The sequence below is a fragment of the Lonchura striata genome, chromosome 18 (assembly GCF_050655825.1).
Source record: "Lonchura striata isolate lonStrDom1 chromosome 18, ASM5065582v1, whole genome shotgun sequence".
NCBI classification, from domain to species: domain Eukaryota; kingdom Metazoa; phylum Chordata; class Aves; order Passeriformes; family Estrildidae; genus Lonchura; species Lonchura striata.
The window spans coordinates 5,101,662-5,116,179 of record NC_140720.1 but is presented as its reverse complement, the minus strand read 5'-3'; the positions used below and the strand labels follow the sequence as shown (position 1 = coordinate 5,116,179).

Sequence of the window (14,518 nt, the reverse complement as noted above, 5' to 3'; positions counted from 1 at the left end):
GAGGAGTAAAACTCAGAAAAAACAAGTGATGCTCAATACAATTGCTCAGCACCTGCTGACTGATGCTCAGTCCAGCCCTGAGCACTGACCAGTGCCTCCCAGAGAATTCCCCCCCAGCTTCTCTACTGGGAATGACACTCTATGGTGTGGAAGATCCCTTTGGCAGTTTGGGTCAACTGTCCAGGCCATGATCCTGCCTGGCTTCTTGTGCCCCTGCTCACTGGCAGAGCATGGGAAACTGAAAAGTCCTTGACTTAGTGTAAGCACTACTTAACTGAAACAGCAGTGTTATCAACATCATTCTCACACTAAATGCAAAACACAGCACTCTACCAGCTACTAAGAAGAAAATTAACTCTATCCCAGCCGAAACCCTGACAGGAAGGCATCTTACCCAGACATCTCCATGGATGGTCCTTTAGCTTGATAGAGAAAAACAAAACATCTATTAATAGGTTGTACAAGTAAAGAATTTAAAAATAAAAATTAAAACCAAAAGCATAGTGATTGTTTACTCCTGTCAGAGTAATTTCTCCTGGCTATCACAAAATTAATTACCTCATGTCATATCCTGATTATCTCCCAGGTCCCTTAAATCTCTCTTTCACAGAGAACCCTAGATCCCAAGCCCCAGATTTTAACCTAGACAATTTAAGCAATCTGAGACATCCAAATGCTCCAAACTTTACCAAATAATTTTCCATATATGGGATATTTTACTTATTTTCTGAAATAACTAGACATAAAAAAAAAAAACACCTTAATGGTAAAAGACAAATCCTTAAATTTAATTGTATTACAGAGTGCAAGCAAAAAACCTAATCCCATAAACTAGTAATCTAAATTTGCTTCATGAGGACTAGAGAAGTAGATCGATTATACCTGAGTTGGAACCCCAAATCAAATTGTTATAGCTCTATAAGGGATCAGAAACCTCCTCAGGCCCTGTCTGCCTCTACATTGCCTGAGGCTGAGTTTCAGACCTGGGACTGCATGGGAACGGCGTAATTCTGGCCTGTATTTTATAACCTTTGCTTCCCTAGTGCCTGCCAGCACTATTAGTTACATGTTTTGCCCAATATGCTTGGAAAGCTTCAGCATATTTGCAGCCTAATTTGAGTCACCTAGCATTTCTAAGTAGATTCTTTGAATTGTGTTTAGTCATCTCTGAAGCTTCACCCCCACAAGTCTTTGCTGCTGAGACAAATGCAAGTTTAACTGTAATTTATTTGTCCCCAAAGAGAAGGGAACCATTCATTACCCTTTTTCTTCTTATGCAAAAACCACCATAAAGCAACTGCTCCTGCTCCTGCCATGGCTGTCAGGACAAATGCAGCAATGACTCCTTTCTGCCAGGCTGCTAAGATAACTGCAAATAAGAAAAACATGTTTAAGAGAGTAGTTGCAGGTCAACTCTACCAAATTCTGTAGCTCCTGACCTTCCATTTTACTACACATCAACCTTCTTACACACTGGGGAAGATCTTGGAAGAGACTTGTGTGCCAAGTTCTCTAGTGAGCCTCTCCTTTGTGACCAAAAGCTCAGTACATCAACAGCATGGTTTTAGTTTGTATCTTGCTCCTTTGGCTTTTGGGCATCCCCTAAATTTGTCTATGTAAGCTGGACAATCTCTGTTTATAAAGACATCTCTCTGTTTAACTTCTAACAGCAGTGGAACAAAAACCACCAGTAAGGTGGTATTAACAACATCTCAAATCAGATGGCCCCACCTGTAAAGGTGACAGAATAGGCAGCTTATCATTAATGAGCTCACCACTGATGGTTATTGGACGGCTCCTCACGTCCACGCTGGCTCGGTTCGAAGCCATGCAATAATAGGTCCCTGTGTCCTTCCTCTTCATTGTCCTCTTGTGCCATATGGTTCTGTCTGAATATTCCCTTACTTCATGTAGAAGAACTTCATGATCAGTTTTTTTAAAAAACTTGAAGTCAATTGGCCAAGATCCTTCTTTCACAGAGCAGAGGAAAGCAGTATCACTGCCAACTTCTACTTCTCCATATGGAACACTGCCCAAACTGGCACCCCTGATTGGTACTACAGAGGAAGGCACAAAGAAAACAAATATTAGCACTATTAGAAATAACTTTGATGACAAAATATTGTATTGTAGAAATGCTTGCTTTAATGCTTAGTTAAACAGAGACTGAATGCACAGTATTAATCTTTCTGAACAGTCTCTGCCAGACAGCATCCTCTAGTAAATACTTTTATACACCTAGAAATAGAGACGGCACGATAAAGAAGCAAAGCAGACACAGGAAGAAATTATATCCATTCCACAGAGGTCAGTCAGTCTCTTTCCTTAAAATCCTTTGAATGCTCCTCTGGCCCCAGCCTACAATTGATTTAATTTCCAGAAATAATATACTCAGCAGTTCCATTGTTTAAATAATTACAGTGCAATTTATGTAGTTCTGTTTTCATAGTTATGTAGAGTTTTGCTGGTTTATGCTAACTCTGTGGTAAGTGTGTTCTTGTAACTTTTAATATACAATAGAGGGTGTCAAGAGATATTGGATTGAGTTCTCCAAAAGCATAAACAAATCCCAAATTTCAATAGTTACAGAATATAGCAAACACACGGAGAAAAGTTAGTTTGCATTTGAAGAAGTTGTAAGAATATGCATAGCCAAACCATAGATTTTAAGTTTGCTGGTTTACAGATGAAGCATATGAGAATACACAAAACTAGCCTAGGAGCAGATGAACTTCAGCCTTTGTAATTACAGGGGGAGAAAATGGACACACATCATGTGATGCAAGACATGTACAATGTCAGCAGCTTTGCAAAATGTTTGGGATTCATGTTTTGCTAAAATTCCTAAAGAAAAATTCTCTGAAAATATTATAAATATATTTGGGGAAGAGCTGTGGATAACACAAGGCAGATATAAAGAAGGAATCATTAAGGCAACACTGGTGCAGAAGCAGAGGAAGGAAACCAGATTTGATATGAAAAGATGGTGGTCATGGAAGTTGTATTTGTATTAGGAAGCAGATTTAGATATAAGACATGGGTTACTATGACTGAGCTCCTGACAGACAGAATTGCTCTGGAAAACGTAAGTCCTTTTCCAGATCTGGTACAGACAAAGAACAGAATACAAAGAATTTGAAGTCACCACCTCACCAGTGATGGGTGGAAGGCGTGGAAGATGGGCTAACAAGGCTCCAAACAACAACCTTCTCTTCAGAACTTCTAAACAGTGTCACAATACATCCCAAACCACAGCTCTGACCGCTGAGATACACCAGTTCCAGCAAAGAAATAGCCACTTGTTAATGGACTAAGATTATGTTTTGTGTTTGTTTGTTTGTACATTGTTATTTCAAAATACCTTGACTTTAAATCTCCCTAAACTCTGAAGAGTTTTATCATTCAGCTTTTATCTACTGTTAGTAAACAGTGGAACTGATGAATTTAAGGTGAGTCCTAAGGTGCTGCAGTCTGGGTGAATGCAAATACTGTATTAAAAAGCCCTGTTTGGGAGCTCAGCCAGTGGAGAGTGTGCAATAATCCAACTGACTCAAAGGAAATGCAACAATTCTGCATTTATCTGTTCTAGTCATACATAACTCAGTGTCAAAACTCAGAAGGAAAACAGCCTATTAACCACAAGTTTATCTTATTAAGACCAACACAATTGGGGTTTAAACCAGGATGCAAAGCAGAAAACTCCTTGGTAAAGAGAAATTACCTCTTCTTTTTCAAAGATCAAGAATTGACTTCTGCTCTGGTCCTGGACTACTGTGCTGTAATAGGCAACTATTTTTAACTCAAATAAGCAAGAAATTGTAAACATTTCACATCCATTTTGCTTAGCCCACCATTTGCTGCTACAGTTTCAAAACTCTAAATACTACATTAGACAAGAAGAAGAATTAAACAGACTTACCTATCACTGTGACATTTAGAATATTGCTAGTTTTCACACCACTGGAGTGATTGTTTCTAGCATCACATTTGTATACTCCATTATCATTTAGTCCAATATCTTCATCCAAGAATGTAGCATATGTGTCATTAGTTACATTTTTCCTCATTTCATTCCCTTTGTAGAAGGTGAATGTTATTGGGGGCGTTCCCATTGCTGAATGACAGATTAATTGTAGAGGCTTCCCTAATACCACCTCTGGTGAACCACTGACAACAGAAAGAGTTGGCTTGGAGACTGGAGCTAAAAGGTAAATAAAAAAAATTGCTGCAAATTACACTGCATAAGGCCAAAAGACACAATAGTATTTTGTAGAAAACATAAATATACAATATTTAGCTAGTTTGCACACACAGTCTAATATTGGGAAGCTCTTCCTCATCGATAGAATGGAAATAAGGGGACTTGAACAAATCAATAGCATAGATAATAGAAATATGTGACTGAATAAAGCATCATACAGTGACAATATGAAGTGAAACAAGGAAAGGATCAATGACACAGCTGTGGATCATCCAAATTCCAAAAGTAGTTCTGACCCAAGGAACAAGTCTGCTCCAGGTATGACCTGAGAGAGATTGCACAGCTCCTCCTCAGGGCCCTGTTCCAGCAGCACAGTGAATAATCCAGTTCATTCCTTGGACAGAACCACTGTGCCTGTTCCATGAGAGGGAAGGGCACCGGAGTACTCATACCTGGTGAGCTGGTGAGGGGGCTGTGTTTATAGCAATGAGCCCTTGGCTTTTCTAGAGTAGAGCCAACCAGATGACCTCTGGCTCTCCTGGCTTTCTGCCTGGAGAGTCAGGGGCAGGGATTCAAGGCAGACACTGACAGAGCTTCAGATCAAAGTGAAAGTTTTGCAGAACATTCCTGGCTCCTGCAAATGGTAGTGAATGAGTGTTTATCTGCTCCCTACCAGAACCTAGGGACCAGCAGGAAGGCATTCCAACTCCCTTTCTGAGGGCCAGCCCTGGAAAGAATGACTTCATTATATCACAATATACCAAATCTTCTGCAGCTAAAGAACATCCCACAGAAATTCATGTGATAAGAACTCATAGACACTTGCTAGTTCATGTACAGGAGACCGATTCTGTAAATAGATGTTCTTATTTATAAGCTTCTGGTTTAGATCCTTCCCCCACCCTGGTGGTTCTAAGCCTCTGTATCAACTCACCATAAACACTTATCCTTACAGGTTTGCTCTCCTTGACTATTCCTTTTACTTCAGCTTTGCAGATGTAAGATCCAGTATCATTCACATTAACTTTAATTGCTAAGAATCTAGACTTTTTCAACAGGATGTCTCCACTGGAACTTTTCCGTAGTATAGAGAAGTTGGCTCTCCGTAAACCATTAATGCTGCAGTTCAAACTTAAATCTTTATTTTCATCCAACTCAGTCACAGAAGCAAACAGTGTTGGCTTGGGGAATAGTTCTGCAAGATAAAGAGAGCTGATTCATTCAAAATGATCATGGAAGAATATGACTACTTATCTCAAAGTATACGGAATGAAGGACGTACTGATAGTTTATAATTTGGGAACAAAAGAATCATGTTATTTTAATATTATTGTATTTTCAGAGAAAACAGAATCTTAGCATTTGCTTGAAACCACTTTTCACAGGTTGTTTGAGGATATTATTTTAGTTGGGAAGTATAGATGGGCAAAAATCAGAGACTAAAATCTAACTAGCCTTTAACTTACAGATAATTTACACTTGGATCTGGAGGTTACACTTGGATCCTGAGTTCTGCCAAATTTAAATATTAATACTTTGAGTAAAATCTAAGTTGTTTTACCTGACACAAAGACATTCAGTTTGGTGGTTTTAGACACTGCTCCTTGCTCCACCTTACACAGGTATTCACCACTGTCCTCTTGAGTAGCTACTGTAGAGTATTTCAAAAATTTCTTATCTCGTACACTGTTCAGTATTGTTCTATTTTTCTGGAAGATGATTTCAATGTCACGCATTTGAGCTACCACAGTTGAGCATTCAAATTCTATTGGGTCTCCTTCTGTAATGTTATTGGAGGGCCTGGTGATCAGAGTGGGCTTTATAAATGATTCTGCAAGAGAACACATATAAACATGCAGATAGATAGATATACATATAAATATGTGAACCAATTTTTATCTATGGCTAGCAAAGAAATGTAAAAAGAAAAGTTAAACAATTTACCCTTGACTGTAACAAGTGTTTTGTTGCTGTGTTGGGAGCTATCCCATCCAGATCTTACTTGTCTCTTGCCAAAGCAATCAAATTGTAAAATATTATCTTCTGCTTCAACATAATATTCCATTTCAGAAAAATTTTGGTTTTGTTCAAGTATGTGTTTTTCTTTAGGCGCTGAATTTGTCTTTAACTTCCGGAAAAAGAACACTAAAGGAGGTACTTCTTCTGGCAGCTCGCAACGTAATTTCACAATTTCACCCTCTAAGACTTCTTTTTTGTCAGCAGTCAGGATTGGCTTGGTCATTCCTTACAACAGAAAACAAGAAAAGAAACTGAATATTGCATAATTCTGAAATAAACAGTACCTCTGATGATTGTAAGAATGATTTATACTGATTAACAGATGCAAATAGTTTGCAACACCCAAAAGATGACCCCGTAACTACTCAGTGCTGACAAATTCTGTCCATGATGCTTTTCCAATGGGAAATGTCACCTGCAGTCAAGAACATGTCTAGAAAGTGTATGGAGGAAGGTGGCCTTTGTTCTCATACAAGATGAAAGAACAAGACTGAGACAACATTTTCTACAAAAGGGGCCCATGGCTGATGCTGGCTTTGGTGATGGCTCTCACACCCTGAGCATCCCTGGCATTTCCAGGAATATTCCCACCCCTATCATGGTTATTGGGGTGGGCACAACTTTCACAAATAATTCTTTCTCTAGTCTAGGGAACAGAGGCTCAGGATAGTAGGGATGTTTGCACAGACTGTATTCCTGACTAGCACTGATCTGTCCTGGAGCCTTGGTGTCCTGAGTTCATTTCTGTGCCTTAACATGGGGGATTAGTACCAAACTCTCATCAAGTACCATGATGTCAAAAATAAAACACACTTTGCAAGATATCCTGTTTAAGCACTGACTATTATCCCTTCCCTTTAAGGTTATTCTCTCTCTGTATATCTCATCTGCAATGTCTGACAGAACACTCACCTGCTACCCAAACATAGGTGGTGTTACTGAAACCCAGCTTGCCATCTACCTTCACAGTACATTCATAGTCTCCTGTATCTGAAGATTTGGCCACAGGTATTTCATATTGTGCAACTTTCTTGTCTGATATGGTCATAAACACAAGCTTCCCATCCTTAAAAAATGTAAAATTGTGCTTCAGCTGGAAATCAGTATTTTTGATAATATCAGCGTGGCAGATGATTGACATTGGAGCTCCATTCTTCACTCTGACAGACGGCTGAACCTGGATTTCAACTCTGTTGAAAGTAAAAACTTGACAGAAAATAAAAAAGAAAAAGTTATATTTATTTTAAATTAATCCAACATAACACAGTTATTTCAAGCTGCTACATTTAAATTACAAATATTAATTTTAAAATTCACATTTCATTTGATAGGAATATTGTAATTTGAATTGATAAGTGCTTTTAGAAATAAAAGTTCATGGTAGTATTTATATAAAGATGTATATGTGTATAGAAATGTATGTGCATAGAAATATATTCTGGTTTTATAACCACAGCAAGAAAAAGAATTTGTAGCTTAAATGTTACAACTGTTAGACTCCTGGTATAATTGATATTTATATTCTTACATCTCGAGGAACAGGTATAGAGAAAGATGTATTAGTTAATTCACTTTCTCTTCCTTCTGGGCTATGCCCATTTTGGTCAGGATTTGTATTAGAAATTGCTACTCAAATTGAAAAACTTTCCAATATCTAAAGAAGTCCCTTGTCTTCCAGCTATTTATAGCGTGTCCTTGCTAGAGAGAGTCTGGGCCATAAAATCAGTGAAAAGCTGTGAATTTCTTTGCATGTGAATAAACCACATGACAGCAAGAAATAAACATTTCTCCCATTTCTCCCATTTCTTTCCATTTTGATGGGAAAAAGGAAGCATACAGAATGTACGTGCTGGGAGTTAGCAGGATGATAAGATAAAAAGCATACATGTTCATTTCAGAACATGAATTCTGAACTCTGCTTAGACATGATCAATTCTTTTGCAAGACCAAGAGATAGTGCCCTTAATTTATATTCTATAATTTTATCCTTCGTCCTTTCTTGTGGGCATGAGAGGGATTTTTACACATCAAAACAAAATGCTAATTTTCTCTCCCACCTCTTTTGCGGCTTAGTAAAGCAAATTAGTCTAGGAAAGATTTCACCAAAACCATTATTAAGGTATAAGTAGCCCATCTCTGATTTAAACACTACCAAGAAACACCACCAAGTAAGCCCTTTTTTTTTTTTATCATATGGCCAAATTTCATACTGAGCTATTGTACAGCAAATCCAAATAAACTCTGTTACAGATGCATACCAACCAAGGAATTAGTTAAATCAGTTATATTTAATTTCTACACAGACTACCCCAACAGAACAACAAAAATATACCATTCCTTACCTTTCTCCTGAGCATAAAGTTCTGAACCTGGAAAAAAAAAAAAGAGAAGAAATGTTGTTTTCAAAGCTTACAGATTGAGAAACAGTAATGCAAAACTGTAAAAAGTTTCAACCAACGCCACACAAACCAGAAACACATGTACCCACCCAGAGATTTACTTATCAAACTTACACTGCAAGAAAATCACCAGAAAAGCAAGATACATCTCGTTCCTAGGGGACAGACACTTTAATTCCAAAATAAAACAATATTCATTATCGGAGGTGATGCCTCCAGGTACCAAAACCACGTTATGCTTTTTTCCCTTGCTGTTTTATGGAAACAGATTAAAATTTGCCATTAAAATTTGTACGTTTTCCCAGATCTTCAGCAGAAACTGGCTGGATCAAGTAATCGTTCCCATTACTGGAAACTGGAAATGGCAAACAATGAGAATGTATCTGCTGCTCCCAGGCAGATTACTGATCAGGAAGTGACTGGACTTTTCCTGAGGGCGCTACCAAATGCATTTGCTTTGTTTAATTTCTTAAGGTGTATTAAAAAAACAAGAAGTTCCAATGACATTATCCTGCAGTTCCTGTCAATATGGGTATTTTAAAGTCATGATTAACCATTTAGGAACACAAATTACCTTTGCTACTTGACCTCAGCAGATACTTAAGCAAATACTTCCCTCCATCCTAACAGAAGACTCTTTCAGAGAATAGATGTAAATAATAACTTGTTTTCGCCCTTTACCTCCATTTCTAGGTCTTCCATTTTTGCTGTGGCAAAGAACAGCTTTACTGTAGGTTACACAATAAATTCAAATTATCTCAAAAAGCAGAGGTACTGTTGTGTGAGACTAGAATATTGACAGGTGGATCTCTCATACTAATATAATACATCAAAAACATGGATCTGCACCAGATTTTATTTTATGCAGTTAGGACAGCGCAAAGGACACACAATCACAAGCCTTAAACCCCTCAGGAAAGAATCAGATGGAGTTGCAATTCTCAGCAGAAATCTGCAGCAGCACTGGCACAATTTGAAACAGAGAACTTCTCTGTTGTCCAGGATATTCCTCTCAGCATATCAGCCTACTTTTAAGTCACACTTAAGCCATTCCCTCCAGCCCTGATACTGACTGAAGCCTACAGGCCAGACAAAGTGAGTTAAAACAAAGCCCTTCGGAAAGGTTCTCAAGATGTGTGACCCAGAACTCCCCAAGCTGTGATTTAGTTATTCTTGAAAACTGAGTGCTCAGCTCTTTGTTCTTTCCCCTGTGGCCAGAGCCAATGCTTTCCTTAAAATCCAGCAACATTTTCCAGACTTGTTAAAACACTGCAAAAAACAATGCAAAATACATTCACAGAAGTCTATAAATGAGACAGATAGTTCTCATAAGCTTCACTGTTCACATGAAATCACTTTCTTTCCTCCTGGGGTGAATGAAAGCTGTAGTTTTCCCCTCAAACCACTATTTTAAAACTGTAAGTCTACATCCACATCAGCGTGGAATTTTCCAAAAGGAAACAGAAGAAAAACACTCATCTATTTAACAATGTAATGGCTGGATGAACGAGGCCTCTCAGGCTGTTTTACAGAATGGCACAATAGTCACAGCAATTAAGACTAAGCTGGTAACTAGCAATGGTGTTTGTCCTGCTCAGTCCAGGCTGTTTGAAACAACCCCCAACAAAAGACCTGGTGGCTTGGCCAGCTGTCAAACCATGGTCCCCAGAGACAGGTAAAGGAAAGGAGTAGGACACATGGCAGGTGGAGAACAAAGGTAAATCAACTTTTGCTACTGGTAACAAAAAAATAGGAAGGAAGGAGATTTTCCCCTTCCCTCTTTCCCCGTAGAAGAATTCAACAGGACACAAAAAGCTCAGCAAAATCACATCAGTCTTTCCCACGGGGGACAAACATTCCTCTGAGCCCCAGTGGGGGAAGGAGGGTGAGGGTGGGCCAATATCCTTCAGAGTGGACCAGCAGGGCTCAGGTCAGAGCCAGGTTCAAGTGGAAAGGCCAGCTTTAGGATGAAATAGCTCAGGATTAAGGTTTAATGGTGCCAAAACTGGAGGCTGTTGCCAGATATCACTCCCAAATTAAGTCCATTTCACAAGATTCTACAGGCTTTTTAAACTGTCATATTCCTGACAAGCCTCAACACATCTTGGAGAGGAAAATCAAGCTGCCATTGACCAAAACCCAAGAATTAAATTCTACTGCAGGAATTTAAGCCAAAATAACATGAAATTTGAGAGAAAAACATTTTAAACACACAAGAACATTATGATACCATCTTACATGCTTAAACTGGAAACCATATTGACCTAAAGGATGTAAATTTAAAGTATCTGTGCCAGTAACACAAATGCATATTTTCCTAACAGCCATTTTAATGCCATCTCTCAAGATACATACTTCTGAATTACATAAGATCAAATTTATCCTAATTCACATCATATTAAAAACTATTCAATCTATTAAATCCCTATTACATCTGTGGGAAAAGCAGGATTGACTTCAGAAATGCAACACACCTTCTGAAGCAACCAGAATAGCCATTATAATCTGACTAAATGCCCTTTACAACCCATGGGAATCATCACATTTAATCTACTGCCAATGAATTGGACCCTTACACATTAAACCACATCTGGGAATTCACAATCTCTGTTTCTACTGGCTGGATCCTCTGCTACTTGCTCACGTGTGACATTTCCTAAGAGCCACCAGCTCTGGCAAGTGAACAGAGCTTTGCTGAAATGAGAGGCAAAGCCTATTTCCCTAACTAAAGGAAAAACGCTGAATGAGATTTTCAAATTTTTTCCCTCTGCAAATAGAGTGTTTTTAACCAGTCCCTTATGACAGGAAAGGGAGCTCAGAGTTCCCAGCACACTGCAGCTGTTTGCTTCCAGGTGCTCGCAGCAGAGAGCAGCTGTGGTGCCAGCCTCCAGCACGGACACCTCACATCCCACACACCAATTGCAGCCAAAATTCTGGGGCCCCCAGACTTGGTCCCCTGGTCTCAAATGCCCATTCCTGATGGCATTTTCACTTTCTTCAGAAAAGATGAAGGCTTCGTGTGTGTCGCCTTCCAGTTCTGACTGATTTGTTTAAACATTTTTTGGCTCAGAAATCTTGTCATTGATCATGGAGGTTCCACATAATTTCATCTGTAGGTTCACTGATTTTAAATACAGTTCACTGCTATAGAGGTGTATCTACAAATGTTTAGGATTTTTCTAAATTTTATTTTAAAAATTTAGAAATCAATGCCTATCTACACTGAAGTCAACACTAGTTTTCCAGTAATTAAATCAAGAACAGCTCTGATTTTTAATCCCTCAAATCCTGACACATATAATGGTGCAACTGCTTTGATTCCTTACAGCTGTGAACTGTTTTGCTTACTTACCAATTCCTGTTTCAGTATACTCACAGATAATAGAACTACAACAACATTGCTGTTTTCACAAGTCTAGACAAATCCCTGGTGAGCTGGGAATGAAACAAATTCTTTCTACACATATTATCTTCTCTTTAAAGTGGGACATTTGCATCAGTTATTTTTGTTTTAAAAGCATGTCTTTATACCTCCCTAGAGAAGAATAAAAATTTTTCTCCATGAATGCCTACAAGAACATTAAAGAAATTAATATTGCCTTTTTTTGAGAAGTCTGGAAGTTCCACAATCTACAATTTACAGAAACTCTGTATTGCCCAGTTGGTCTGGGTATAAATTACATTTCACAATGGCACCATCTGCTGGGAGATGAGCAAGACAGTGAAGCACACTGGGCTTCCCTCATTGCCCCCTTTCACAATTGTTTGATATCCAACACCTCCTCCAAATAGCAACATAAATTAAACCTGTAGGTTTAATTAAATTAATTAAAGGAACCAGAAGGTTGATAATGACAGAATATCACTGAGGCTTTTACCCTGAAACTTCTACTTTTAATACAACAGGAGCTAATTATTACTATTTGGTTTTATGCTTCCTCACTGATACAGTGCAACATTGGAAAGAGCACTAGAAATCTATCTTGATTTGTATTTCACACTACACACATTTCCACGTACCTTAGACATTCTTTCAGACAAATAAGAGAAATTCCTTCTTTCAGAGATGTGAAATTAACTGATGATTACAATGATCATGGTCTGTGGGAACACCTGGAACTTTCTCTGTGCCAGTAGTGTGTGACTGATTCAGCTCCTCAAGGACATTTTTAGCTGCTGTCCACTACTGGATGAACAAGTTCCTCAGTTCAGAAAAACACATCACACCCTGTCACTGTCACACGTGCCCTTTACTGGCAATGGACCAGGATTTGTTTAACATCCAGCATTTCCAGATGGAGCTGGAAAACAGCCTCAAGCTCTGCAGCAATATCCATCAGAGTATCAGCAGTGACAGAGAAGAGGTCAGTAACTTCTGGCTGCAGAGGGAATTAATCCTGGAAATATTTTTCCTTCTCTTACCATTATTTTAATACTGCTTGATGATTCCACAAGCATTATTCCACATCAGTTTCATTAGTAAAATTCAGTTCGTAGTGACTCAACGAGCTGATCCAAGTTGACAGAAAATCTTTCAGCAGGCTGTGCAAACTAAGAGGCAGAATTGATTTACTCCTGATCTGCTGCAGGTGCCCACACACAGCCAGCCATTGCTGCTGCTCATAAAACTGATTTATGACTGCACAGTGGGGCAGATACTCCTCAGATACACCTCAGAGTACACCAAGAGAGGCTTGAAAAAGGCTGCAAAATAGATATAATCTATTTTCTATAGATATAATCTATTATCTATCCTGGAATATGTGTTCTTTTTTAAAAAGTTTTTTCATTAAATAAGGTAAGTATTGGGGGAGGCAGGGGGGAAGTTTAACTTTCATCAGAGTTAGGAACCAAAAAAATGTTAAAATTACTCAGTAAACTGAGTGATTAAGCTAACAGAGCACTCTATTCTGCACTCTTACAGCAATTCCTGAAAACATTTGTCTGGAACACTTTTCATGCAGTGATGTTTGAATTTATCCCAAGAGAAATGCATTAGTAATCCCAGTTTTCAGTATTTCATTTTTTCTTTTTTCTATTATTGGGAGATGATTTGGAGGACAGACATGCCATTTAAAAATATTTAATCTTTGGAGGATTTAGGAGCTGCTAGGTTTATTAAATTGGGTACCCAAAAGTTCCTTTCACCTGCTGACATGTTCTTTGCAATCTGCAATCAATTGAAAAGCATTCACTATGTCAAAATTCTCATTCGTAACAGAAGAAATTTAAAGTTACCTTAAATATGCATAGAAGAGAGATCCTTTCCTCTTCTTCTTATTTGTCCTCCAGAAAAACAATTCTTTCATAATCAAGCACCATGTTTGAAATAAACAGCAGACTTGCCCCCACAGCCTTTTTGAGTAGGAATGTGAAAATCTAGTATTGAGTAACCTGCCTATATAAGTAAAACCTTTTTGCAGACAAAACAGAAGCCTTGATTTAATTCATCACCAGACATAATTGTCAGTTCATGTGATTTCTGGCAAACCTTCTGCAGACAACCACTGCAGCAGATGCTCCTCCAAAATGCAGGACCTCTCAGGATGAGAAACTGGGACTGGGAATAACAATATATAATAATTCTTATAATTTTGCTGAGACACACACATTTCTTGGAAGCCTGTGACACAACAGACACAATGTGATGCCATCACAGCCTTACTACAGAACACTATCCCAGCATTTTCATCCTCAAGTTAAAGAACTGACCTTGTGAATGAGAGCACAGTTTGGCTTATTGCCTTCCACCTGCTCACTTGAGGCGGAATATTGTCACAGCAACAAGTGATACATATTTCCCTTTCTGTTTTAACTTACTTGTTTTGGTTGGATGACTTCTGTTCTGTTCTGCCATGTTCTGATGCTCAATAATCTTTGTCAAATTTATCCAGTTCTC

General features: G+C 38.5%; 1 protein-coding gene across 18 annotated transcripts in view; it reads right to left on the bottom strand.

Annotated features, from left to right (window-relative positions):
* PECAM1 (platelet and endothelial cell adhesion molecule 1) overlaps window positions 1-14,518 on the bottom strand; it is a 44,923-nt gene that overhangs the window by 22,450 nt on the left and 7,955 nt on the right. For 12 of the 18 annotated variants that reach the window (XM_085556705.1, XM_085556697.1, XM_085556698.1 and 9 more), the window contains 9 exons: window positions 8,563-8,589; window positions 7,133-7,426; window positions 6,146-6,445; window positions 5,763-6,032; window positions 5,136-5,396; window positions 3,920-4,201; window positions 1,776-2,057; window positions 1,262-1,369; window positions 395-422 (listed from right to left, as the gene is read on the bottom strand). In XM_085556705.1, the coding sequence (XP_085412831.1) occupies window positions 395-422; window positions 1,262-1,369; window positions 1,776-2,057; window positions 3,920-4,201; window positions 5,136-5,396; window positions 5,763-6,032; window positions 6,146-6,445; window positions 7,133-7,426; window positions 8,563-8,589 (1,852 nt within the window). Of the gene's footprint in view, window positions 1-394; window positions 423-1,261; window positions 1,370-1,775; window positions 2,058-3,919; window positions 4,202-5,135; window positions 5,397-5,762; window positions 6,033-6,145; window positions 6,446-7,132; window positions 7,427-8,562; window positions 8,590-8,733; window positions 9,108-14,518 lie in introns of those variants that run through there. The other 6 variants (XM_021537450.4, XM_077787385.2, XM_085556709.1 and 3 more) reach the window with 4 other exon arrangements.